A 24,750-nucleotide genomic window follows, 5' to 3' on the forward strand; every position below is an offset into this window, starting at 1 on the left:
TAAGCTTCTTTAGATGAACGATAATCTTCTTTTAAGTGTACAATAATAGTTAAATCTTCTGACAATAATAGTTAAATCTTCTTTTAACTATTATTGTCACCATAAAATCAAAATATAATTTTAGATGAACAGATAACAATTTAACATATTTAGCAACTAATTCCAATATAGATGATTTGGTAGAAAAGTAAATTAAAAAACAACATTAATTACTTAATGTTAAATAATTATTTTGACTTAAATGCTTCAAATTATTTTAAACATTACCTAACTGACTGAATGTATAAAAAGGTTTATTAATAATAAAACCGAAGTTAATAGTTGCAATATTTTTTATATCTCCACTACTTAAACTTACATGAAACAAATCGCTATTTGTTTAAAAATCCCGTAATTTGCTTCAAAACAACACCTTTTATATTTTTAGTATGCTGGAAAATTTGAAAATTTTGGATCGAAAATTTTTATACTTTAGGGAAATTTTCGCATTTGCCCCAAAAAGTTAGCCATCCCTGGATTACGTAAAAATTTAGGCACACTATTTCATTAATTGTAATTTACTAAATCATCTAGATAAACTTTTGAATAAAATGAACACATTTCTAGGCACTTTTTAAGTATTCGTAGATATTAAATACTACTATTCACATGCTTACAGATTTTAGCTTATTACACGTTCTAAGTACAAATTAATATTTTATGAACAAAGATTGGGGACTATTTAAATGTTCCTGTCCTGTGAAGAAAAAAAATCTCTTGACTACTACTTAGCGTTTATTATTTTAACTCTGATACACATCAATGAGTTTATTCAATTTATATTTTTACTTCTTTTCCAAATAATATCCTCGCTCTACGATATAATTTTTACATATCTTAGGAATTATGAAGAAAATTTATTTTATTGTAAGAAGAGAGCTTTACGATGATCAAATTTTTATGAACGGATTTTACGCTCATGTTTATGCAATCAAATTAGCCAAGATTTAAAAACTGCATTTTGTGTTTAGATTTATTTATTTATCAAGAAACGCCATCTCTGTATAATATGATTGACTCGTAAAATCAGAAATATAGCACATAATATATAAAGCTTTTTTCATTTTAAATCTAATCATAATAAAAAGATTGTATTCATATCTAAACACAATTTATGGTCAATAGAAAAAAGTTTATTGTTTGCATAAAATTTTTAGGTCTGATATTTCCTCATAGTTATGGACGTATTTTTCTTCCGCAAAAGTGCTTGAATTATTCAAATTACTCTTAATATTTACATTTTGTAGGGTGAAAGATTATACCACACAGTGAATTTAAAATATAATATAGTTTGATAAAATTATAATAATTAGATTTTAAGTTTACATGGTGAAATATTTAAATAAATTTTAATAAATATGAAATCTACTTTTTTATTTTATATATTGCGAAATGTATTAGATATTGAAGTTATGGTTACTATGTTTTACGATTACTACGCAATAAGTTATATGCTTCTTTTATGGGTTCCGAAGAACTTAATTCGAAATAACACCACATATTTTAAATATTTAAAAAACACTTCTACGTCATAATTTTAAAAGATCGAAACTACAGAAAATCTATTTTTCATAAAATAGAATTAAATACCACATCAGATTTTATCTCAAAAATTTATGTAACGTAAAACATGATAAATATTTGATTGTTTGCCATTTTAAACGAACTGTTTTTGAAGCTTTGCTTTAAATAAAGTAACATATATGTTTTAATCATAAAAAGTAACAATTGATATTTCAGTTACTTTTTTTTGTTTGAACCTATTTTTTATCATTTGTGATCAATTTATTTTGTACCATTAATAAAAATACATCAAAACTTAAAGTTAGAATTTTTTAAGTCTTAAGTCTATGAAACTTGTGTGATGTTTTTTGACACTTTAAAAAAAGGCAAAAAAAACTCCAAAAATTATTTGTTTTTTAATTAAAAAAACATTACACTGTAATAGGGTGTATTTGTTTTCATTCAAATATTTTGTATGCGAATACTTTTACCGTTATTATATCATTTGAAGGTTTTACTTGAACAGCTGGCAAACTCCATTTATTGAAAACTCTTATTTTTAAACTGAGTTTTATTTGTAAAAAAAATTAAAAAGCACAGATTTTGATACAGAAAAAAAACTAAATAAGTATTTAAAGTTAAAAAATTACTGGATGAATAAAAGTCAACTCCATTCAGAGAGTTTGAAATAAGTGTAGTACGAAAAAAATTAGACTTCTCATCAAAAGCAATTAAAATTTCAAGATATTGAAAGACAATATAACAAAATCTTACTGATGTATATGCCATAAGCTCATTGGAAAATCTAGCTATTTGCAAGCTACTGACGTCATTTGTTTGTTTTATGGCAGTGAACCTCGTAGGAGTAGTTTGTTAAGAATCGGTTTTTCCAATTAGCCTACGGCATATATACCTAAAACTGATGTTTTTGCAAAATATCTTCCCTAAATTTCTACGTAATGCACTAATTATATAATTTCTATTCCATGATTAATTAAAACGTGACTTTTATAGGACGATGCATGGAAAGTATATTTCGATCAACCAGCTCAAGACATTGTTGACGAATTCGCCATGAGATACGGTATCGAATCCATTTACCAAGCCATGACGTAAGATTCATTATCACTTCTTCATTATCATATATATCCAACTATGACGCGCATCATTTTTAGAACCTAAATTTAAGTATGTCAGAAAAAAATCTAAGGAAAATTTTAATGTTAAAAATTTTGATATTGAAAATTTTAGAAATGTAAAAATTATATTGCTTTATTTATTATCGACAATGTTCTGATGATATCTTTTAGTTATTTAATTATATTTAAATAAATTTCTTTTATTTCATTGATTATGCTTCATAGGTTTTATAAATTTAATGGATTCCTTTTCTGTAGTAACATTTAAATAAATTCGTTTTAATTATATTATAATATTTAATTCTATTCCTTCATTTGATTATGTTTAAATGCATTCCTTTCATTTATTTCGTCATGTTTAGTTGTATTCCTTTATTCGATTTTTTTAAATGTATTCTCTTCATTAATTTGAGTAAATTTAAAGACATTCCTTTCATTTACATGATGTATTCCTTTATTTAGTTATGTTTAAATGCATTCCTTTCATTTATTTCGTTATGTTTAGTTGTATTCCTTCATTCTATTTTTTTAAATGTATTCTTTTCATTAATTTGATTAAATTTAAAGACATTCCTTTCATTTACATGATGTATTCCTTTATTTAGCTATGTTTAAATGCATTCCTTTCATTTATTCAATTACGCTTTAGATGCATTCATGTCATTCACTTGATCGATATTTTAAAATCCATTCTATTTGTTTTATAGCCACTTCCACTGCCTTTCCACCAAATACATGTGCCAAGGAGTCCCAGCGGTGATGAGCACCCTTTTGGCGAACATCAATGCCTATTACGCCCACACAGCCGCCTCCTCAGCCGTCTCCGCTAGTGATAGATTCGCTGCCTCCAATTTCGGAGTATGTATTCATGTTCTATGTACAGGGTGTTCCATAAACAACGCCCTTCATATATAGTTCTTAAACTTTTTTATAAAATATGAAGTAAAAAGATACACCACTTTCTGTGGGATAAAACAAAGTTATCTAAATCTCATAAATCATTTATGTTGGGGGGGGGTGAGATTAAAAGCTATTTATTTGGAAAATAACATTACTTGACATTTCTAATAGTCTTGAAAAACATTCAAGTTCCATTCAATAATCAAACAGATTTTTTTTATCTCGCCGTAAAAATGGCATCCAATAGCATAGAAAAGTAATTGATCTATTAAATGCACATATTTTTTCTTAAAACAATTTAATAAATAAGTAAAGAGTTGTAAAAGTCATAAAAAATCAGGCTATCATCAATAAAAAATAGCAGCGCAACAAGATCAATTTTTTTTTAAAAAAAGCAAACGATAATTTTGGAATTTCTTGGAGTTGATTGCTTTTCAGACTGAAGTTTTTCTTTTTATTCCCACCAGCTTGCATTTTTAACGTTGCTGTTTTTCTTTTACCTAAAATTGATTTAACGTATTTTTGTATAATTTTTAAGATTTAGTTATTAATAATTGTCTTGGCTCCAATTTTAATATAAATGTGAATAACGAAGAAATAAAAGAATATTATGGAGTCTTACGAGTTATATATTAGCTGTAATTATAAATCAATCTAGCCCATTGGACCAACATCAATTGATGCACTTTTTGCCCCCATGACTTGAAATGGTGTGGAATTTATGAAAGTTTATCCAGAAAAAAACATTTGACTAATGGGTAATCAATGATCGCAATAATCAATGATCGCAATAATGCGAACAATTTTCCCTCTTTTGTATTTAATCGTCATTATCTACTATTTTATGTAATTTATTTAGATTCTTTTTGCTCTAATACAACTAAATTCAGTAACAAAATGTGCAGAAATGTTTTTTTTATAAAATGATGGTTTTATGTTTTAAATTTAAAAAAGATTAATTTTAAATAATATATAATATGTTAAATGATTTAAAAAATGTGTGTAGTAATTTAACACTAGATTGCCCAAGGAAGTTATTTTGACTGCTTTTTAATTTCAAAATAGAAAAACGATGATGTATATGATGACACAATTTCTCAGAATTTTGTGACTTTTATAATTATTTGTATTGTTGATATTTACTACTAACTTGTTATATAACTGAAAATAATATCAAAATATTGAAAATTTATTTTAAACAAATTTCTTTACACATTAGTTATTTTTTCACAATGCAGTCATTTTGACTACTTTTTGGCAATATAGGTATTTCAGTCTTTCTAGTGTTAAATAATAAGTTTAGTAATTTAAAGAAATGCCAAATAAAAAATAAGAAAATTTTTAATTGCTTTAAACTTTGATATGATTTATTTCAATCATAATTTAAAAGTACATGATAAAGATAAATTTTTTATTTACTAATGAATGTAAAAACCCAATGTATCTTTGAATAATTCTAAGAACCTTCTTTAAACTTCTTTGTTTTTTTTAACATCTATTAAATCATGTAGGATTTATGCCTAAGTAAATTAACTTATTCTTTTTTTTTCGGCTTTAATTTGATTAAAGATCTATATCGAACCTACATTATTATTTTTTTTCTTCCTTGCAGAAGGAGAAATTCGTCAAGCTTTTGGACCAACTACATAATTCCTTAAGAATAGATTTATCCATGTATCGAGTAAGTATTTGTTCCTTATTTTTAAATTTTACTATATTATTATCCTGATTTCCTGTTTTTGTCTAACTTTACTTTGTGTTTACTAGAATAATTTCCCTGCTTCAAGTCCAGAAAAGCTTCAAGACTTGAAGTCCACTGTAGATTTATTAACTAGCATCACCTTCTTTAGGATGAAAGTAAGTTTTAAAACAATTTTATTTACATTATAAAAACTTAGCAACAAAATTTAAAGCTAATTAATAATTAATTTTTAATATGCATATTTTTTACGCACTATCATGTATTGTTTTAAATTAATGTAAAGCTAGAAAAGTTTATTTACAATTCAACAAAATAATTTTAAAAATAGTAAATGTTAATTTTTATACCATTTATTATTATGTTGACTACATTTGTTTTTTATGCATTTTCGTAATTATTTTGTTAGTTTCAAATTTTAAGCAAACAACTGTAATAATAACAATAAAGCACTTTCAGCAAATCTAGCCTTGCGAGGTAACAGAGATTTATTTATAGTTATTAATAATAACAATTATTAAAATACATTACTTAAATTTAATTACAATTATTATTGTATAAGTAATAACTACAATTAAATCAATAACAATAATCTTGAAATTAAGTTATTGTTTGGTTTTTATAAACAAATATGATGTTGAAAATGAATTTTTTACCTTATTTATCCTAGAGTAACTAAATTTAAATCAGTATTAATCTGTAACTTATCATTCGAGTCAATAGACTTCAAATTAAAAACAAGTATACTTTTATATTCCAGTTATTTTTTTTCAAATAAAATAGCGTAACTTAAGAAAAAATATTTTACCATTTCAATAAAAAAAATATAAATATAGTAAAAATTATCATTTACGTTCTTGGCAGATATTAAATGTGCTCTCTCCTTAAATAGCCTTGCTGCAGTAATTGCATGCGCAACAACTCCATCAAACTTCACAATATATCAGATTTTTGTTGAATATTTATTTCAATTTTCAAAGTTTTATTTGAATGACATCTAATCCAATATACTTATAGTGGTTATCAATTAGAAAGAAGAAAAAAAAGCCTTTAAATGGGCTAAATTGGAAAATTTTACGCTCATTTTAACATGTGTTTAAATAAATTTTACTCGGTAATTTTTTGGTCACTATGGTAGAAAATTATCCGAATTAATTTTAATATTTTTTTTACCATAGAGCAATGAAAGCATGGAACAATATTGCTTTACCAAAAAACTGGTAAAAAATATTTGCTTTAGACTCTCATCACAATAGACTCATGACTTATTTATTGGATGTAATTCAAATAGCTCATTATCTATTGAAATGACCCGACAATTTCTGATGTAATACAATTAAATGGAATAAACAATATTTTTAACGTAAACCACGGTCTAAAATAATTGAAGCTAATAAATTAAGTTTAACTCAAGAAAAATAGACATTCAGCAAAATATATCTTTTGTAGTACAACAGGCAACTGATGAATGCATTTTTTTGTGTAACCAGGTACAGGAACTGTCGAGTCCACCCCGGGCAAGCACCGTGGTTAAAGACTGCGTTAAGGCCTGCTTGCGGTCCACTTATCAGTTCCTGTTCGAGAACTGCTACGATTTGTACGGGCGGGAGTTCCAGGTAGAACCTCAAGACAAGAACAGAGAGGAAGATCATGGACCCAGCCTCCACAACCTCGACTTCTGGCACAAACTGATCGCCCTCATGGTATCTGTGATAGAGGAGGACAGGAACAGCTATACACCCGTTCTCAACCAGTAAGTAAACTGTTCCATATTTCCCATCTATTCCACTGTTAACGAACGAAAGTTTTTGCTTTGTTAGTATTAGACAAACTTACCGTCTTCTCACTGCTGTGAAACCAAGCTTATTGAATGTTATTCCTTTTTATTTTAGTTATGTTAATTAATCATTGTCATTGTTTGACTTTTTTGTCTCATATTTCGCTCCCTTGTTAAATAAAAGTTTCATTAATATACAGTGTATTTAATTGAGAACTTGCCATCTTCAATACACTTTAATTAAGAACCACTGAAATGGGTAATTTTTTTTCTTTGGGGTAGACATTTAAAATCGTTCTCCAGATTCTAGAAATTTCCCCAGTCATTGTTGAAGAACTTTCTAACTAACCCAAAAACTCGGCGTTGTAGTCCGTAAAATTGAATTGCTTTTGCTGGGTAGTTCGTCATGATCAAAAGATTGACAACTGCTGCTTTTTTGGAAATAACTTCTCGGACTTTTTTTTTTCCTTTTTCTACAACTTTTCCTTTAGGGGACGTTTAAAATCTCATTCTAATCAGTTGTGAAACTCTCCACTTGTCCCAAAAGTAGTAGTTGACGTGATTTTTTTTTTTTTTTTTTTTTTTTTTTTTTTTACTTTGTGGTCCCCGAGGATTAAAGGATTGACGAGTTCTCGAACAATTTTTGCTATTGGTATAACGATGCGTTTAGGGCTTTTGCGATTGGTTCTACATACATTGGTTTTTTATTCTTAGATTTCCTCAGGAGCTCAACTGTGGTCAGCTGAGTGCCGGCACCATGTGGTCCTTATTTGCAATAGATATGAAATACGCCCTCGAAGGTATGTATTTGAATAAATTTCTTTCACAATGTTTCTAATATAGAGATGTCTAAGCTGATGTTACTTCACTTGCCTATTCACTGACAATCCGTCAATAATCAAACAGTTAAATAGCAACCAATAGGAATACGTCTCTACTTGGATTGGAATACATATTCGTTCAATAGGGGAATAGTGCAAACCTCTAGCTGTCATTCGCAACCACAAAATTATGACGATTGATTTATTCCTGTGAAGGATTGCAGTGCAGCCTCCGGGTTAAGTAAATTATTCTATTGCTGTTAAATAACGAAAATGCTAAAGCAATGATTTATTTAATATTTACAGTTAATCTGTTGTTCTATGAAAGCCAATCAACATGGTATTTCAGTTACTAAACTTTTAGCAACTATATTTCTTTTTTCACAAATATCATAGAATCATGTTTAGCTACATTTAAAATTAAATACTTTTTTAAACTTTATGTGTACGTTGTACGGTTTAAATGATATTTTTTCCAATACTATCTAATTTTCAGTACAAGTGATCTGCTAAAATATTTTAAATCAAAATTTTAGTGACTAAAACACTTGTAGTGCAATTTTTAATGCACTAGCTTCATATTTTACTGATTTAATATGTATAATACAATACACGCTTTGTAACAAAGTTTTGCAAGAATAATTTTTTTTAAAAATTTCCATTTTTGATGTAAATTAATAATTTTGAAAGTTATTTATGCACAGTATTATACTGCCGTTATTTATTTTAAATCTTCTCCTATAGTAGTATACTACAGTTAGAACATTTATTTATTCATTTATTTATTTTTTTATTCATTTACTTATTCATTTATTTATTTATTTATTCATTTATTTATTTATTTTGCAGAACATGAGGCGCATAGGTTTTGCAAAAGTTCTGCGTATATGAATCTCCATTTTAAAGTGAAATGGTTTTATACTAATTATGTTAAAGACGTCCCTTCATACAAAGAAACAGTACCTGAATATGCTACGTAAGTATCTTCACCTCAGCTACATTATTCTGTTCTTGTCTTGTACTTATAACATCATAAACATAATGCAAATTAACTTAAAATTAAATAAAATTATTTAAAAATCCCTCTAGATGAAAAACAGAAAAAAAATCACCTATGAAAAAAATAACAAATTATCGACTAAATGCAATCAATACGTATTTTAGATTTTTCCATCCATTTTTCAATAGAATGAGGTGCTTTTTAAAAAATAAAATTCAAAATTCGCAACAACAAAAATAAAAATAATAGCCAATTTAAGGAAATACCTACCTGTTGAGAGATAAAAGATTTAATTTTAGAGGTAGCTTTTAATTTACAGTAACCTACTCAAAGGTATAAGATTAAATTTAAAACAGTCAGTCTAACTTTGACGTCAATCGTTAAAGATTTATTCCAGTTATTACTTAGACTGACTTAAAAAAAAAAATTTGCTAAAAATACTTTTGAAATTTTATTGCGATGGATTGAGTTAAATGAATTAGATATTCAAAAAAAGTCAGAATTCAAGTATACTTACATAGTTTTTCAGCTCTTGTAATCTTGTAAATAACCACCTAATTAAGTTTTTAAAAAAAATATTTTTTCTTTATTCCTTGAAAGTACTTTTTTTACAAAAATCAATGACGTATATTATTTTCTCTTATAGATATTATAAATATGTTTTAAGATGTTATACTTTTAAAATATGTTCCTATATAAGAGTGTATCTTTTGGACAGGTGGTTCGAACCATTTGTGATGCAATGGCTGAATGAAAATGACGATGTTTCCTTGGAATACCTCAACAGTGCCTTTTTGAGAGATAAGAAAGATGGGGTAACTATTTACTATTTTATTTTTTACCACTACTTTATTTTACTCAATTTTTATCTCTATTTTATTGTTACACTATTTTCACTATTTTATTTTATTTTATTTTTTACTATTTCTTTAGCAATAACTTATTTTAAGGACATATTCTGAGGCAATTTACCTGTATTGTTAAGAAAATTAACAGCATTCAAATAAGGATTTTTTTTCTTCTTCTATTTTCAGTTCAGCCAGAGTTCAGAGCATGCGTTGTTCTCTAATTCTGTTGTTGATGTGTTCACGCAGTTGACGCAGTGTTTCGATGTGATAAGTAAATTAGAATGTCCAGATCCAGAACTGATCAAAAGATATATGAAGAGATTTGCCAAGGTATGCATTTCATTATTTTAAATGCCAGGATGCAGAACATATTCTGGATCTTCTGTGATCACCCATTATACATACATTTGGACGGCTAAGTATTAAGAAACGTCAAAATCTGACGAATTACAAATGAGAATTGGCAGATCAAAAATATAAAAACATGCTTAATGGGTTGTAAATTTATCTGAAATACCTTTCAAATTTCTCCCTACAATCAAACTGGTTTTGATATTTTTAGTTCTGCCTTCCTTCTTCATATTGTAATAAAGATTTTTTTTTCTTTTAAAAATATTTATTTGCAACCCCTGAAGTTTGTATAATTTTTATTTCATTTTTGTACTTAAACTGATTTATTTATAAGTTTGTTTCGTTAAATTTAGTATAACAAGTTGCAAAAATCTCTAAATTTAAATAAAACTGCTAATAGAATTAAATGAATAATCCCAAGAAACTGGAGTATAAAGTTATGCTTGATAATATTAGAACTTCATTTGTTTCAAAAATCATAAAGCTTGTAAAAGTTGATAAGCTTCAAGCTCTCAAAAATAGGCATTCAGTTTCAAGACTCAACAGATATGAATGAGGAAAAATCATATTTGAAAAAGAAAACGTAACGTTGTCAATGAAAAATTGAAAAACAAAGTAAAATTTAAAAGCAAAACTTAAAAATACCATGGTTTCCGAATGACGCAAATCAGGCAGAATGCATTTCCAAGCGCTATGGAGGAGTAGGATAGCAACTTATACCATTAACTGCGCAATCAACATTTATGTGAACGAAGCAAGATACCAGACCTTCAAAATGAGTTGTCATAAAAGTAAAAAAAAAAATGGAGCTATTGAAATTAAATTAATGCAATAGGCGCAGAAAATATGTGTCACTAGATGATTTATCGAATTCTTAATGATGGACATTATTATCATGTTCTTCCTTTTATCATAATTTTATAACACGTCTATTTTGCTCAATGCGCCGACCAGGTGGCCGAGTAGTTAGCGTACCTGACTGCGGAGCCGATGGTTGCAGGTTTGAATCCCGCTCAGGGCATGGATGTTTCTTTCTCTCTCTCTCTCTGTGTTCTATGTCCTTTCCTCTTTGTGTGAATGTAACCTGCCCTATCAACGGGTTTGTGGTTGTATGACGTGGGCGACGCTACTCCACAGCCGTGGCTTAGCCATAGGTGCTCCCTGGGTAACGATAAGAGAGTAGCAATTTTGGCATTTCTGAGGCCAATGGGAAATAGACCCAAGTGCCCGCCATTAACCAAAAAAAAAGAATTTTTGCCCAATGTGGCTAAGCATGGCATGTGGTAAATGTCTAGCCATTTTCAACTATCAAAAAATGACTTCAAAGCTATTGCAAGGTATATGAAATTAACTTTAACAAAAAACATGCATGAAAACATAACTTTAAGCATGGTGCATAGCGTTTTTAAAAAGTGCTTAAATGTTCTTATCTTCGATTTTCATTATTTAAAAGCCTTTAAAGGTGCTTTTTTCATTGAGTGTTTTTAAAAAAGTGCTTAAATTTCCCTTTTCGAAAAATAATTTTTTTTCATTATCTTGTCGATTTTTGCCACGTATTTTGTTGTTGTTGTTGTTACTTTACGTCGCACTAGAGCTGCACAATGGGCTATTGGCGACGGTCTGGGAAACATCCCGGAGGATGATCCGAAGACATGCCATCACAATTTTGATCCTCTGCGGAAGGGATGGCACCCCCGCTTCGGTAGCCCGACGACCTGCGCGCGAAGTCGAGCACTTTACGGTAGCACAGTTTAACGAGGACCAATACCGCACACCCTCGGTCCCTACGCAGACTGATCCAAGTGGTCACCCACCCGCACACTGACCGTAGCCAGTGATGCTTGACTTCGGTGATCTGCTGGGAACCGTGTCTTAGCGATCAGTCCACTGCGGGACGCCACGTATTTTGCAAAAGCATGCTTTTCACATCGTTCTGTTCAACGTTTTCACAATTCATTCAACCACAATCTATTTCGGCGTACCGTAGGTCCATAGCGTATGAAAGCTTCAATCATTTTACATGTTTGATGAAATATTTGCGAGTCCGCTTGTGTGTCTACGGAGCTGAGTTCGGTGAGATTATTGCACTCTCATGTGTAGTTCTGCTGTATTTTGCAAGATATTCTCAATTTCAGGCTTCATTTTCCACCCTCTGATGCGACATCTGACCGAAAAATCTCTTGATCATTTCATAATGGCTAATATAATCAAGAAGAGTTCTTTGTCAGAAACTAGTTATTTTATCATGATCATCTAAAATCTTCGAAAATTATTTCGCATTTTGTTAAAGTATGAAATGCTTAAAAATATTTTTTGAGTCCTTAAAAAGTACTTAAAATGTGCTTATTTTTGTTGAGAGATTTGACTATGCGCCCTGTTTGAATGAAATTGAGGTTTTAAAAATTAATTTTACTAAAATTTTGCTCTTAAAAAATTTATTTTAAACAAGTTTAAACATATTTCTTTTAAAAAATTCTTTAAAAAATTGAAGTGTAAATTATATTGATATTTGAATATTCTTTTCCTTGCAGACGATAGTGAAGGTGCTAACTGCTTATGCTGATATAGTTAAAAAAGAATTTCCAAATTTTATTAGCCAAGAAAAAACAGTAAGAAACGTTTTATAATTGAATTTATTTAATGTATTTAATGAATGTTGTATTCAAAACTTGACATTTTTCATCTTTCTGCAGGCTTGTATATTAATGAACAATATTCAACAACTGCGGGTACAGTTGGAGAAAATGTTCGAATCCATGGGTGGAGAAAAGGTAAAAAAAAATCTTTTTTCATTTCAATAAAACTATTTAAAACTGTTAGTTTATAAGTTATTTGAGGATCAAGTACCTTTTAAAAATGATTACTAACCATGAAAGCGATGTAAAATTAAAAAGAAGTTATATTATAGATTACTTTGTATTTATAATTGAATTACATTTTGCAGATTTATTCCTTTCGTTACGGGAATATTTATGTTTAGTGATTGCACAGTATCGCTATAAAACAGTGATAGCGCACCTGTCACTGTACAAAGTGGATAGATATTTTCAAGAATTTTGTTTTAAAAAGTTTTTCACCATTTCCGTTGTAAAAAAATCAAAGCTGTATGATTTTAGATTCAAACCTACAGATTAAAATAAGTCACATATTTCTTGCCTTTTCTAATTATGCGTTCAGATTAAAACTATTTGCTTCTATTATTGTGTAATGTAAAAAGTTCGTCGTTACTTCGTTGACAAAATGTGTCGCTAAAAGCAAAATAGTTGATATTTGACTGATAAAAAAAAAATTCAGGCAATTAAACCAATTTTTTTTTAAACATGAAAATGATTTTAAAATAAATTATTTAAGTTTAATGTGTGAGTGTTGAACAATATTTAACCAGTTATTAATAACATTTATTGAACTATTTATTAGTATAATTATTGAACCATTTAGATTCAAAATTTTAACTCTTTTTCCTAAACATTTGGATTATGATGGATGACTAGGCAAAATTTATGTTCGTAACCATGGAATCATATTTTATTTAATGTTTAGTAAAAAAGCATTCTTGAAGAAAATAATTCTTTAAATAATGTATACGTAATACAATAACTGTTGCTACTGTGGGAAAAAACATCGTCATCTTTTCTCCTTCTTTATTTCTGAAAATTTCAAAACTAGTTGAATGTTTTTTCAAATTTTTCTTCAAGCTGGACGATGAGGCTGCTGGCATCCTCAACGAGCTACAACAACAACTGAATACCGTATTAGATGATCTTAGCGTCATTTTCGCCAAAAGGTAAAAACATCTTTTTGAATCTGTGAAATTACATACTTTAAATATGCAGTTTTCAAAACTCACGATCAAATCTTAAGGATTACTAGAAATATTATTCACCCTAAGACTTATAAGGATCAAGATTCCATCGTTTTTTTAACGACGTTCTCACTTTTCGTGTAAATAAATTGTATCGTGAAATGCGTGAGTTTATGGAAATGGATGTACAGTGCGCAAAATGAAAAAGACGACCCTGAATAACTTTTGATCCAATAATGGGATCTTCACGTTCAAGAACTCAATCTTAAAGGTTCAAAGTGGTGACTTCAAATAGGTTAAATTAGTTAGTGAAGACGATATTTTAAGTTGCGAATTCAGACATGGAAGCGTACTTTATCTAAATAAACATACCATTTTTTCGACGGATTAGAAATTTCTGACCGCAATCTTGAAAATATAGTCCTGATAGTTTGGTCAGGAGAACAGTCCAAAGTTTGGACCTCTTAATGTTAATTTTATTTTTGCTTATTTCACCATATCTTGAAACTTTTTAAGCGAATTGAAAAATCTTTGCTCACAATTTTAAAATTCATTGAATTTTAAAGAAGCCGTATTTTTAAAATTTGATTTCTCAGAAACTATTTAACCAATTTCGTTCAAATTTTATATTTTACCATGTAAAATTACATTCTTTAAAATGGTGTAAAAAATTTTAGACCTTACAATTTAGCATTTTTTGGAAAAATTATTAAATAAAATAATAAAAAATATTTACTGGAATTTTTGTTTTTCATGAAATTATCTTTAAATTAACGAATTTTAAAATCGTGTACAAAAGTTATTCAATTCACTCAAAACAGTTTTTGAGATATGGTGAAACATTCACAAAAAAAACAATAAGGGTTCAAACTTTGGATCGCTCTCCTGACCCAGCTATTAAGACCATATTTCCCAGATTGCGGCTACCCCCTATATGCTAATTAATTAGTGCTGACGATATTTTAAGACCACTCCCTCTAACCATTAAGAGTGAGTACTAAACTTGAACCGATAAATAGATCAAAAGTTATTCAAGGTAGTTCGTTTTTTATTTTGCACACTGTACAAGGAGGAAACAATAAACTATACATATTTTCTAGCTTGAAGAAATAATATGACGCGTATAATTACAATTTAAAACATCTTTGTCACCTGTTACCTGTAACTTGGCAAAACTAGCATGATTAATATCCTATTTGCACGAGAACTGAAAAGAGGCATCAGAAAGCAGTCTTCCGACGTCACAAACCTGAAAAATAGGCCTATCAGATTTATCCATTCCTGGTTTTAAGAACTCCACCTAGCAAATTATTAGTGAAAAATAAACACGTGACGTAGAGAGCCAATCATCACGCGCCTGAATTTCGACCTGACCCAAAGTTATCTTCCCATGGCAATACTTGCCTGAAAGCAGACCAGGAAAATCGGAGATGTAAAATCAGGTGTTTGTTCGTCTTGTAACGTCGTGAGTCTATTACGAGCTTGTACTCCATTTACACGAGTCGGGTCTCGTGTAAATGGGGTGTAAGCTCATAATAGCCCACCGCTCTTAGCTACAGTTGAAAAAAAAGTGATTAGCTTTTATATTATGATGTAGGTCTTGTGGTCACGGGTTCTAAGACTATAACGCGAAAAACATTTTTTACTTTTGAAATTAAAAACAAAATTTACCGATATCTGTGTCTCAAAAACAAGAATTTAAAAATAAATAAAAGAAATCAACAACTGAATAAAGAAAAAAGCTTTAAGAAATGAAACATTCAGCACAATAGTGATGATTTTAACATGACCACTACACTTTAAATATACAGTACGAAAAAAAAAAACGCAACACACTGAATAACTTTTAATCTAGGATTTAAAAGCAATACGAGCAAACTATGAAAACTGCTGACCATCTCTCAGCTGGATGAATTTTTAATTAACCCTTTAATAGATAAAACTATAGCCTAATGTCGAATATTACACAAGTCTGGTTCTTGTGAAGGCTTATGCGTCGTAATTATTTTTGCAGCTTGGAAGGGACGATTAGAGAAAGCATGCAGGAGTTGTCTGCTTTGCTATCTGCAGTCAAAGGCACGGGTCAAGTCTCTATGAATCAAGTGTCGCAGAGGAATGAAGTAATGGCTGAAGCCGACCACGTCCTCCACCCACTCATGGACATCTTGGATGGAAAGCTTTCCATGTTCTACCAAGTCTGCGAACGCACAGTACTTAAACGCCTACTCAAAGTGAGTATTCGATTAGAAGTAATCTGTCTAGTTTTAATCTTGACCATGGAAATTCCTAATAAGATTTGTCGTTCATTCCGGTATCAGATACTATCAGCACAGTTTGCTCAATCGGTCTGATTGAGCAACTGTGATGATAGTATGATGATGAGATGAACTGAAAATTGACCTCACTATTGAATTGGGAAATATCTTCTATATCCGAAAATATGTCTATAATTTATACGCCTCTTTCCTGCTTTCTAGGAACTATGGAAGATTGTGATAACTACCATGGAAAAAATAGTGGTTTTGCCACCCATATCTGAAAAGAATGTAAGTTATTTAATAGATCTATCGCGCTGTATGGGTTTTAAATTGGTCACATGCTCAAGAGTTGGTGTTTTTTATTACAGGTGATACTCCCTAACCTTCCCAATGCCAAAATAGAAGATATGGGTCGACTTCTCCGAAACCACGTCACCGCCACCACGAAATTGCCTTCAGCTCTAGGCGTTATGGTACAATTTAATCAACTTTTTTATTTAATGTCATGATTTTATTCAATGTAAGCAACAAAAAAATTAAGAACTCAAAAATTTTGACCTTTAATAAAACCATTTATTTAAAAAAAAAACTTTTTTTACTATACTTTGAAACTACATTTATACATTTCTGAAACATTTCTTTTTATCAAAAACTTTTGATTGAGAAAATATGTTTCAAAAGACCGTGCTAAAAAACTAGACCGTATTTACCTTGATCATCTTATCAAACTTATGTTTTGAAGCTACTTATTTAGTATTTAGCAAAACCTCTAGTAATTATCTTGAAAATTCCAAAACTTTTGAATTCATTTGACACTTCTGCAACTAAAAATATCTTTGAAACTGAAAGTAAAATATTTCGTATACTTGAAATCGCATTTTTATGTTTATTAATCCGATAAAATATTTGTTACGTAAAACAATTTGTTTCTATTACCATATTTTTACTTTTTTTTCTCTAGTAGTCAAAAAATAATCAATTGCAATTACCTTAAAAAGAATCACAAAAATTTTTTAAAAAACTATCCTTACATTATTCACAAGTACTCGTATAATATATTGCCTTTAACTTCCTTAACCACTTCATAAACATACTATAATGGTGTGATTTAAAAGTGTTAGAAGCTATAGTAAATATATTTCAAAATTCATTTTACATCTTGAACATAAGTTAAAGAACTGGTGTTCGATCCCCAGCGGTGACTTGAACTCCACCCAACTTCAAATCGATGGGTACCTTTTTCATGATCCCCTGGCCCACAATGGGCTGCTGCGGGCATGCTTTACTTTTTTTACATACAGAATTTTTTTAATGCCATGTGGATGTATTCGTTTAAACTTAAAAAACGTAATCCTATAAAGTAGTTGGCAAATACTGAAAAAATAACTGGTGAATACTTTTCATAGTTTGATGAAATCTTAAAAAAAAAAGGTTTAAAGTGTTTATCAAAATTTGATTCTAAAACTAAATACTCCAAAATTTTTAAAACTGACAAAGAACCACTTTCTTTGAACTAATGAAAATTCACTAAAATATTTACTTTAATATTTTGATGTTTGATGTTGACTATTCTTTGCGTTAAGCCACAGATTGAGCAACGAGTACTTTAACAGTCTCTCTTTTGTACTTGCAACAGGTTGAGAAGAACTTGACGCCAAAGCAGTGTGCCGTGCTCGACGTAGCACTCGATACCATCAAACAGTACTTCCATGCAAACGGGAACGGCCTGAAGAAGGCATTCCTGGACAAGAGTGCAGAACTGCAATCCCTCCGATACGCCCTCTCTCTCTACACGCAGACCACGGACACACTCATCAAGACATTCGTCACGACTCAACTCAAACAAGGTGAGTTTTTTCGTTTCCCCGTGGACTGATATAGGCTTTTGGTTTTCTCGAACATGCTTCTGGGCTTCGGTAATTTGAAACTTGACTTCACTTAAAGTGTCAGCTCCACGGAATGATGGAGCTGACACTTTAAGTGAAGTCAATAAATGTTGTAAACAGCAGTCATTAAATGTTGTAAACAGCAAATATACACACATTTGCATTGATCTGCCACCTGTTTTATTAAAATGTTATAAAATTATCCCTGAAATGTCTTGGCTTTATGTTGCTCGGTATAAAAGCGCTGTTTGACAGAGACATTTTTCATAAGAATAAAATCACCTCGCTCAGTAATTCTGATTTCCTATGTACATTTCATACAACCTAATTAATTCTTATTCGCTTAAGCTATAGAAAACTCTTTGCATTGTATTCCCACACCTACTGCACACAAAAAACTCTAAAACTTGAATTGCTTTGATTCAGTTTTTTTCCTTTGTTTCTGTTCTGCTTTTCTGTTTTGTGAGAAATTTTACACTGTTTCTTTTAAAACGTTTCTTTTCTAAGAATAACTGTCTCCATACTTATACACTATTTCAACAACAAAAATTATATTTGGTATCCCTACCATCGATGAAGTAGTTATTAAAGCTACCAAAATGATAAAGCTTTCTTAGACCGCTTCTTTTCAAAACTTCTTCACAAAACAGTGGATGCAATTGTTTTATGCAATAGGGCCGAACATAATGCAAATTTTACCCTTTTCCTAAAAAACAAACATCTTCCTTACATCTAGCGCGCGTACAAGTAGACTTTTCAATAAGTCTCAATATTTATTATTTATAGTTGAAAATAAGTATTCAGATTTTCTGTGGTTCGTTTTACGTATTTTAACAATGTATTTCATTACAGATGCTCCGACAGCTGAAGAGGGAAGTGTGGGTGAAGTATCCATCCAAGTCGATCTCTTCACTCATCCTGGTACAGGAGAGCACAAAATTACCGTAAAAGGTACAGAGAGTGCCAATTTTTTTAATATTCAAATATCATATCTTGGACAATTACTATAGGGTATGATTTGTTGTTTTTCAGTTGTGGCGGCTAACGATTTGAAGTGGCCTAGCACCAGCATGTTCCGGCCATTTGTTGAGGTGAACCTAATCGGGCCACATTTAAGTGACAAACGAAGAAAGCACGGTACAAAATCCAAAAATAATAATTGGTCACCCAAATACAACGAGACATTTCACTTGTAAGTACTATATTTATTGTGTTTACCCTTAAAATATAACTATATTACCCTCTTGTGTCTTTTAAAAATAATGCTACAAGATAGCAGATTGCATGCTTATAAAATTTCTTTAGATATTAATGTTTTTTTCAAATTTCAAACACTATAAATTCTACCCATCTCTTTTTTTTCATTTCCCTTAAAATTATGGTATATGTAGGCTAAATAGTTATCTTAAGACTTTAGAATTAAACTTATAGTTAAATATCTGTACTTCAATTGTTAAAAATATAACTACTTCAAAAGGCCCAGTTATAGGATCTAAGCAAATTCCATTCCATGATTCGGCCACAGTTAAGCTAATTTTATTTCATTTTATAACTGTTGTTGAACAGCTAACCCAATTTTGAGTTTACGATTATTACTATTTTGAACCGATCACAAATAATCATTAATTAATTATTCCGGTGGGTATCATTTTCCATGCAACAATCAAGCCTCCAGCAGTTTAAAAAATTAACTTCGTGAAATATTTATATGAATCTGCAAAACGTGGTATTTGTAAAAATCAGTAAATGAATAATCTCTTCTCCTACAGCATTACGAATTACACCTACAATATGACAGAAAGTACAAAATGATTTTGATTTCAATTCAAAGGCGGGGAATCTCACTGCGAACATTGCGCCATATCTTAACAATATTATCTTAACAGTAGCGACGAATTCAAGTTTTCTCTTCGTTGCATGGCATGCAACGCCAAATTTATGAGATGCGACGCCGACAGAGAAGGGGTTAAGCAAACTTTGATCACTATTCTAATTCTGTAGCTCTTTTTAAAATAAGTAACCAAAACAAAATAGATAAAACGCATAGTTTAAGTTATTTTTCCTACGCCATAAAGTATTTTAATTTTTTCAAAAAATTAAGTTATTAGGTGAATCGCATTTCAAGTAAGTTCTGAAGTTCTGTGTTTAACTTTAACCATTGTGTTCAACAAATCAACTGATGAAACAACGAGTCTAATTTATGGTATTTACATTAGCCTCAGATGCTAAAGAGTTTGGTCTTAAAATATTTATGTTTGACTGATGATGATGTTGAATCAAAACTAATGCTACAAATTTGAGTCGTGGTATTTGTATTCGGCCAGAATTGATACCAAGTTTTGCGACTTGTTTGTAGATATTTTCTTCGTCTTGTAGCTACGATTATGACAAACACTGTGACTGACTCGTCAATTTAGACACTCCTGCAATTGAAAAGCGAACCAATAATTAGAATCTCTCGTACTCCTTCGATTGCTGTTCCATCGTGACCGGTTATTACAATTCAGCTCTAAGATTACGTCATAATCAGACTTTTATCCTTAAGAGTTATCCTTTCTGTAATCTTTATGGAGCAATCTGCTCCGTAATTAATCAAAGACAATAAATTACCAACTTGAATTAATAGCGGTTACTGATGAAGATTGAATCGTGATTTTGAAAATTCGTCTCGAAATTATTTTATAAATGTTAATAAGAGATACATTGTTCAGTTATCATATTATTTACATGAAGTTGTCATGGAGTGCTAAAATGAAATTATCTTTCTATCCCACTGATTTTTATGCCGCCATCTTTAAAAAGGCAATAGCTGCTTTGTGATTGGTTAAAATCGAAATATAGTATTGATCACGTGACAAAAACCTTCCGTAATATTTCAGTTCAATCTAAAAACAGACATTTTTATTCGAATCAATCGAGCAGAAACCAGCAGTTCGATCAAATTTCGTTTCACTAGCATAGAAACCTTAGGCATCAGTACAAAATCTCTGTCCCATCAACTAAAGAAAATGTATACTTTCTATTCCAAATGTAATGAAATAAAATATCGGATTTGTATAGTGTTAACTCTTGACCTTTCTAGGAGGGAGGTTTGATTTCTTACATATGCTTGTATCTACCATGACTGAATTTTTTGTTTCATTTTTTCTTACAGCATTATCGGTAATGAAGAAGAACCATCTTCTTTTGAATTGCATATCTGTGTAAAAGACTATTGCTTCGCTCGCGAAGACCGCTTGGTGGGAGTAGCCGTCATGCAGTTGCGAGACATCATCGAACAAGGAAGCTGTGCATGTTGGTTACCCCTTGGACGACGAGTCAACATGGACGAGACGGGATGGACAGTTCTCCGAATTCTATCTCAGCGCACCAACGACGAGGTCGCGAGGGAGTTTGTCAAGCTGAAATCAGAAGTCAGGAATGACGAGAACATACCTGTTCAGTAAATTACCACCCCCTTCCTCATGTGGGAAATAAAAAAAATTCCGTGCTCGAACCATAACCACACTCGTCGACCACATTTCCTTCCAGAAGGGAAAGGTGGACTGAAAACGACGAGGTAGTCTTCGTCCGGCGGTCACGTCATAACAAAGTTGTTCTTCCGGCATTTGCTCATCTTCAATGGACACTCCTTCTTCTTCAGGACGAAGAAGACGCTCTTCTTCTTCTTCTTCGAAAACAAAGTCTTCACCACCAGTCCCCCTGGTGGCTGAATCTTCGATCCGTTGGTGTCTTTACTTGCATCGATTCTTCTTTGGTTTTTGTTTTCATGAGTGGATGAAAATGCAAGTTTCGAAACATTTTAAAGCTAGGATCTCGCTCTCATCTTTTACTACTTAAAACTTTTTTGCATTCCTTGTTTTTACCATTGCTTTACCCTTGTGTCACATGACAAAATATCTATTAAACCAGCGTCGCAATATATATAAAGATCTCTCACAATAAACAACTTTATATGGTTATCAGTTTAAGAATTACAAAAATACATTAATAAGTTGTAAAGAATCATTTTACATCTATAACGTAGTACGATTAATATGTTATGATGCATATTGAAAGGTATTTTGAACATGTTATGAGGTATTTTGAACATGTTATGAGGTATTTTGAACTTGTCATGAGATATTTTGCAAAAAAAATAATAATAACATTTATGACCACTTTTTGTACCAAGAAATATTATTCGCGTTAGTTATAAATGCATAAAAATTAAATAAAGACCAAAAACTATTAACGAAATCCATCTATTTATAGTCATCGGTACTCTTTTGTTACTATTTGCGATAAATTAGGTTTGCTTTGCAAATAATTCATCATCACTACTAAAAATTTCAGAAGTAAGAGGTTCAGATTTTAGAAGAATATCTGAATAATCTGTATAACTTTCGATAAAATAATTAAATCAATTTTGATAATTTCTGTTAAAATAACTCTTTCTGTACGAATTCAAAGTTAATAAAGCTATGAAGTGAGTGTAAAAGACATCAAGAGTGATTTTATCAAAAAATATTTTAATTTCTTGATTTTTTAGTTGTGTTATGCGTGTTTCAAATCTGCAAATATTATGCTGAAATAAGAGAAATACCTCATATAATGGTTCAAATTTGCTACCACCATAAGACTGTTGCCAAGTTGCGACATTATCATGCAGATTAATCTTTCTTGAACTCTATTGCATGATGGTGCAACTTGAATGTTGTAGAAAATTTGCATGCTATTATGGATTTACTTTAAATCTGTTGATTTTATTAAGAATAGTCTTCTGGATATCCGAAAATTCAACTCTGGATATTCAGTAAGACACTAAACAGTTATGTTTCGAAGCTAAGAATTTTTAAATTAAGAATTTATATTTTTGACGACTACTTACTCAGCTTTTATAAAGTGCAAAAAGCTGTTAACATTTTCAAACAGATATTAGTTGTGTGACACGATTTATTTTTACTGCTTGCTGCATTTTTTGTAAATATTTAGTAACGGTTTTGGATTCTAGTTATATGCAAGAATTCATAATTATTTTAACTTTTAGAAGTTTGTACTCATAAAGGGAGTTTTACTATACACGCCAAGATGGGAGCGATTTCCTTTTACTTGGGAATGCAAAGGTTTCTGTTTCAATACCTTATTGCTATGAAAATAGTGTTTGTGATGAAGCTCCTATTTCGACATAAGCGGCAAAGCTATGTCTAATAATACTATTGTCTGTATAATTTTTCTTAAGCATAAATTTTTTACCAACATATAAATATATACATATGTAAATGTAAATGCTATGTACGCATTAATATATCATAAATATAACTGGATGATAGTGTAAAATAAAAGGTAGGCTTCTACTCACTCCATGTGTATGTGACAATAATTGACAGTCTTCAATATGTGAATCATCGTCATTCAGAGCCGGATTGTTATATGTTTCACCCTCGCACAACATCACGTGACCCGAACAAAATCGCCCTTACTACTTTTAAGTTGATGTCAGTCAGCTCACATTTTCTATCATCAAATTAGAGAAATCTGCAAAACATTATTTGAATCATAAGCATTCACCTATTCCAGAGGTTACATTGATAAAATGTATAAAATTTTATATTTAAAGAATGGTAATATGCAACATAGGGATCAATGTTCTGTTTATATGCATTATGCATATAAAATAGAATTCAGCGCCTTGCTGTTCGATGTATGCACAAAATACCGTTAGCTGCTCTTATACAGAGATATATTTTCTATTTTTCTAATTTCTAACACATTTAACGTGAATTTTGTTTCAGCATTAAAAAAAAAATATTGAAGTTTACCTTGCATTTGTTTAGTTACGATAAACTTTAAAAGATATTTTTCTGTTCTTTTTACCAAATGGTAATTTCTTCAATACTTTTTCTTCAAAAGTTTCCTCTCAATAGGCTTTATGTACCAGATCAAATGTATTACTTTATCTAATGATTTAATAAATCTATGATGATTAGTTATTGGAGTTCCGTATTTAAAGAAAAAAATATCAATACATATAAACAAAATAAGTCACTCAATTAATTAATAAATACACTTTTCTTCTGCGCTTTACTTTACATATCCTAATAACATGGTTTGCTATAATTATTTAAATGTTCTATAAACATCACTTTAATTTCATTCCATTATTTAAATAAGCCACTATAAATAAATTGCTTTAGTATTGTTTAAAAATTTTGCACAAATAAAAATGAATTATTTGAAAATCGCATCCAAATCCGGCTCTGAATCCTTAACTGTCTTGTGTGGTGTGAATTTCAGATTTATATTTTTTTATATTGCATTCTTGGTGAGTTAGACGCAGCGAACATATATCTATCTATCTGATTTAAGTGCTTCTCTTGATTCCGTGATTTTTCTCATTCAGCGCGTTTCTCACCATCTCAACTGCCACTTGTCACTTTTTGGGCATTCTCCCACCCCCCAGAACCACAGAAACTGTGCCAACTGTCATTCAAACAAACGATTAATTATCTACCTTTTAAATCTACTGTAGCTCTTTCTCTATCTTAACCATACTTGCAAAAGTTTATAGTTTGTTACCCCACTCATGTGATATTTCTTCGGTGATTCAACTTCCTCATTATAATCTTCTTCACAACTCAGAAGATAAGAAACTGTTCAGACTCGTGGGTTCCATCCATTTTGCCAACAATCACTTCGCCGGTGAATCGGTTGCCGACATTAACTCACAAATTCGACTGCTTATAAC

The 24,750-nt window shown here is 30.3% G+C and overlaps 1 protein-coding gene across 2 annotated transcripts in view; it reads left to right on the plus strand.

Annotated features, from left to right (window-relative positions):
* Positions 1–23,372, plus strand: part of LOC107444247 (uncharacterized) — a 175,039-nt gene extending 151,667 nt beyond the window's left edge. For both annotated transcript variants that reach the window (XM_071177753.2, XM_087157611.1), the window contains exons 13-31: positions 2,557–2,654; positions 3,389–3,539; positions 5,194–5,262; positions 5,349–5,438; positions 6,771–7,033; positions 7,772–7,857; positions 8,728–8,854; positions 9,597–9,693; positions 9,913–10,056; positions 12,609–12,686; positions 12,771–12,848; positions 13,773–13,861; positions 15,894–16,110; positions 16,357–16,425; positions 16,506–16,610; positions 17,774–17,984; positions 18,876–18,974; positions 19,056–19,215; positions 21,178–23,372. In XM_071177753.2, coding sequence (XP_071033854.1) covers positions 2,557–2,654; positions 3,389–3,539; positions 5,194–5,262; positions 5,349–5,438; positions 6,771–7,033; positions 7,772–7,857; positions 8,728–8,854; positions 9,597–9,693; positions 9,913–10,056; positions 12,609–12,686; positions 12,771–12,848; positions 13,773–13,861; positions 15,894–16,110; positions 16,357–16,425; positions 16,506–16,610; positions 17,774–17,984; positions 18,876–18,974; positions 19,056–19,215; positions 21,178–21,469 — 2,523 coding nt within the window. In that variant the 3' untranslated portion in view covers positions 21,470–23,372. The remainder of the gene's footprint in view (positions 1–2,556; positions 2,655–3,388; positions 3,540–5,193; positions 5,263–5,348; positions 5,439–6,770; positions 7,034–7,771; positions 7,858–8,727; positions 8,855–9,596; positions 9,694–9,912; positions 10,057–12,608; positions 12,687–12,770; positions 12,849–13,772; positions 13,862–15,893; positions 16,111–16,356; positions 16,426–16,505; positions 16,611–17,773; positions 17,985–18,875; positions 18,975–19,055; positions 19,216–21,177) is intronic.
* Positions 23,373–24,750: the final 1,378 nt, after the last annotated feature.

Source organism: Parasteatoda tepidariorum, chromosome 2, assembly GCF_982258835.1.
Source record: "Parasteatoda tepidariorum strain Cologne lab strain chromosome 2, Ptep-v5.0, whole genome shotgun sequence".
NCBI classification, from domain to species: domain Eukaryota; kingdom Metazoa; phylum Arthropoda; class Arachnida; order Araneae; family Theridiidae; genus Parasteatoda; species Parasteatoda tepidariorum.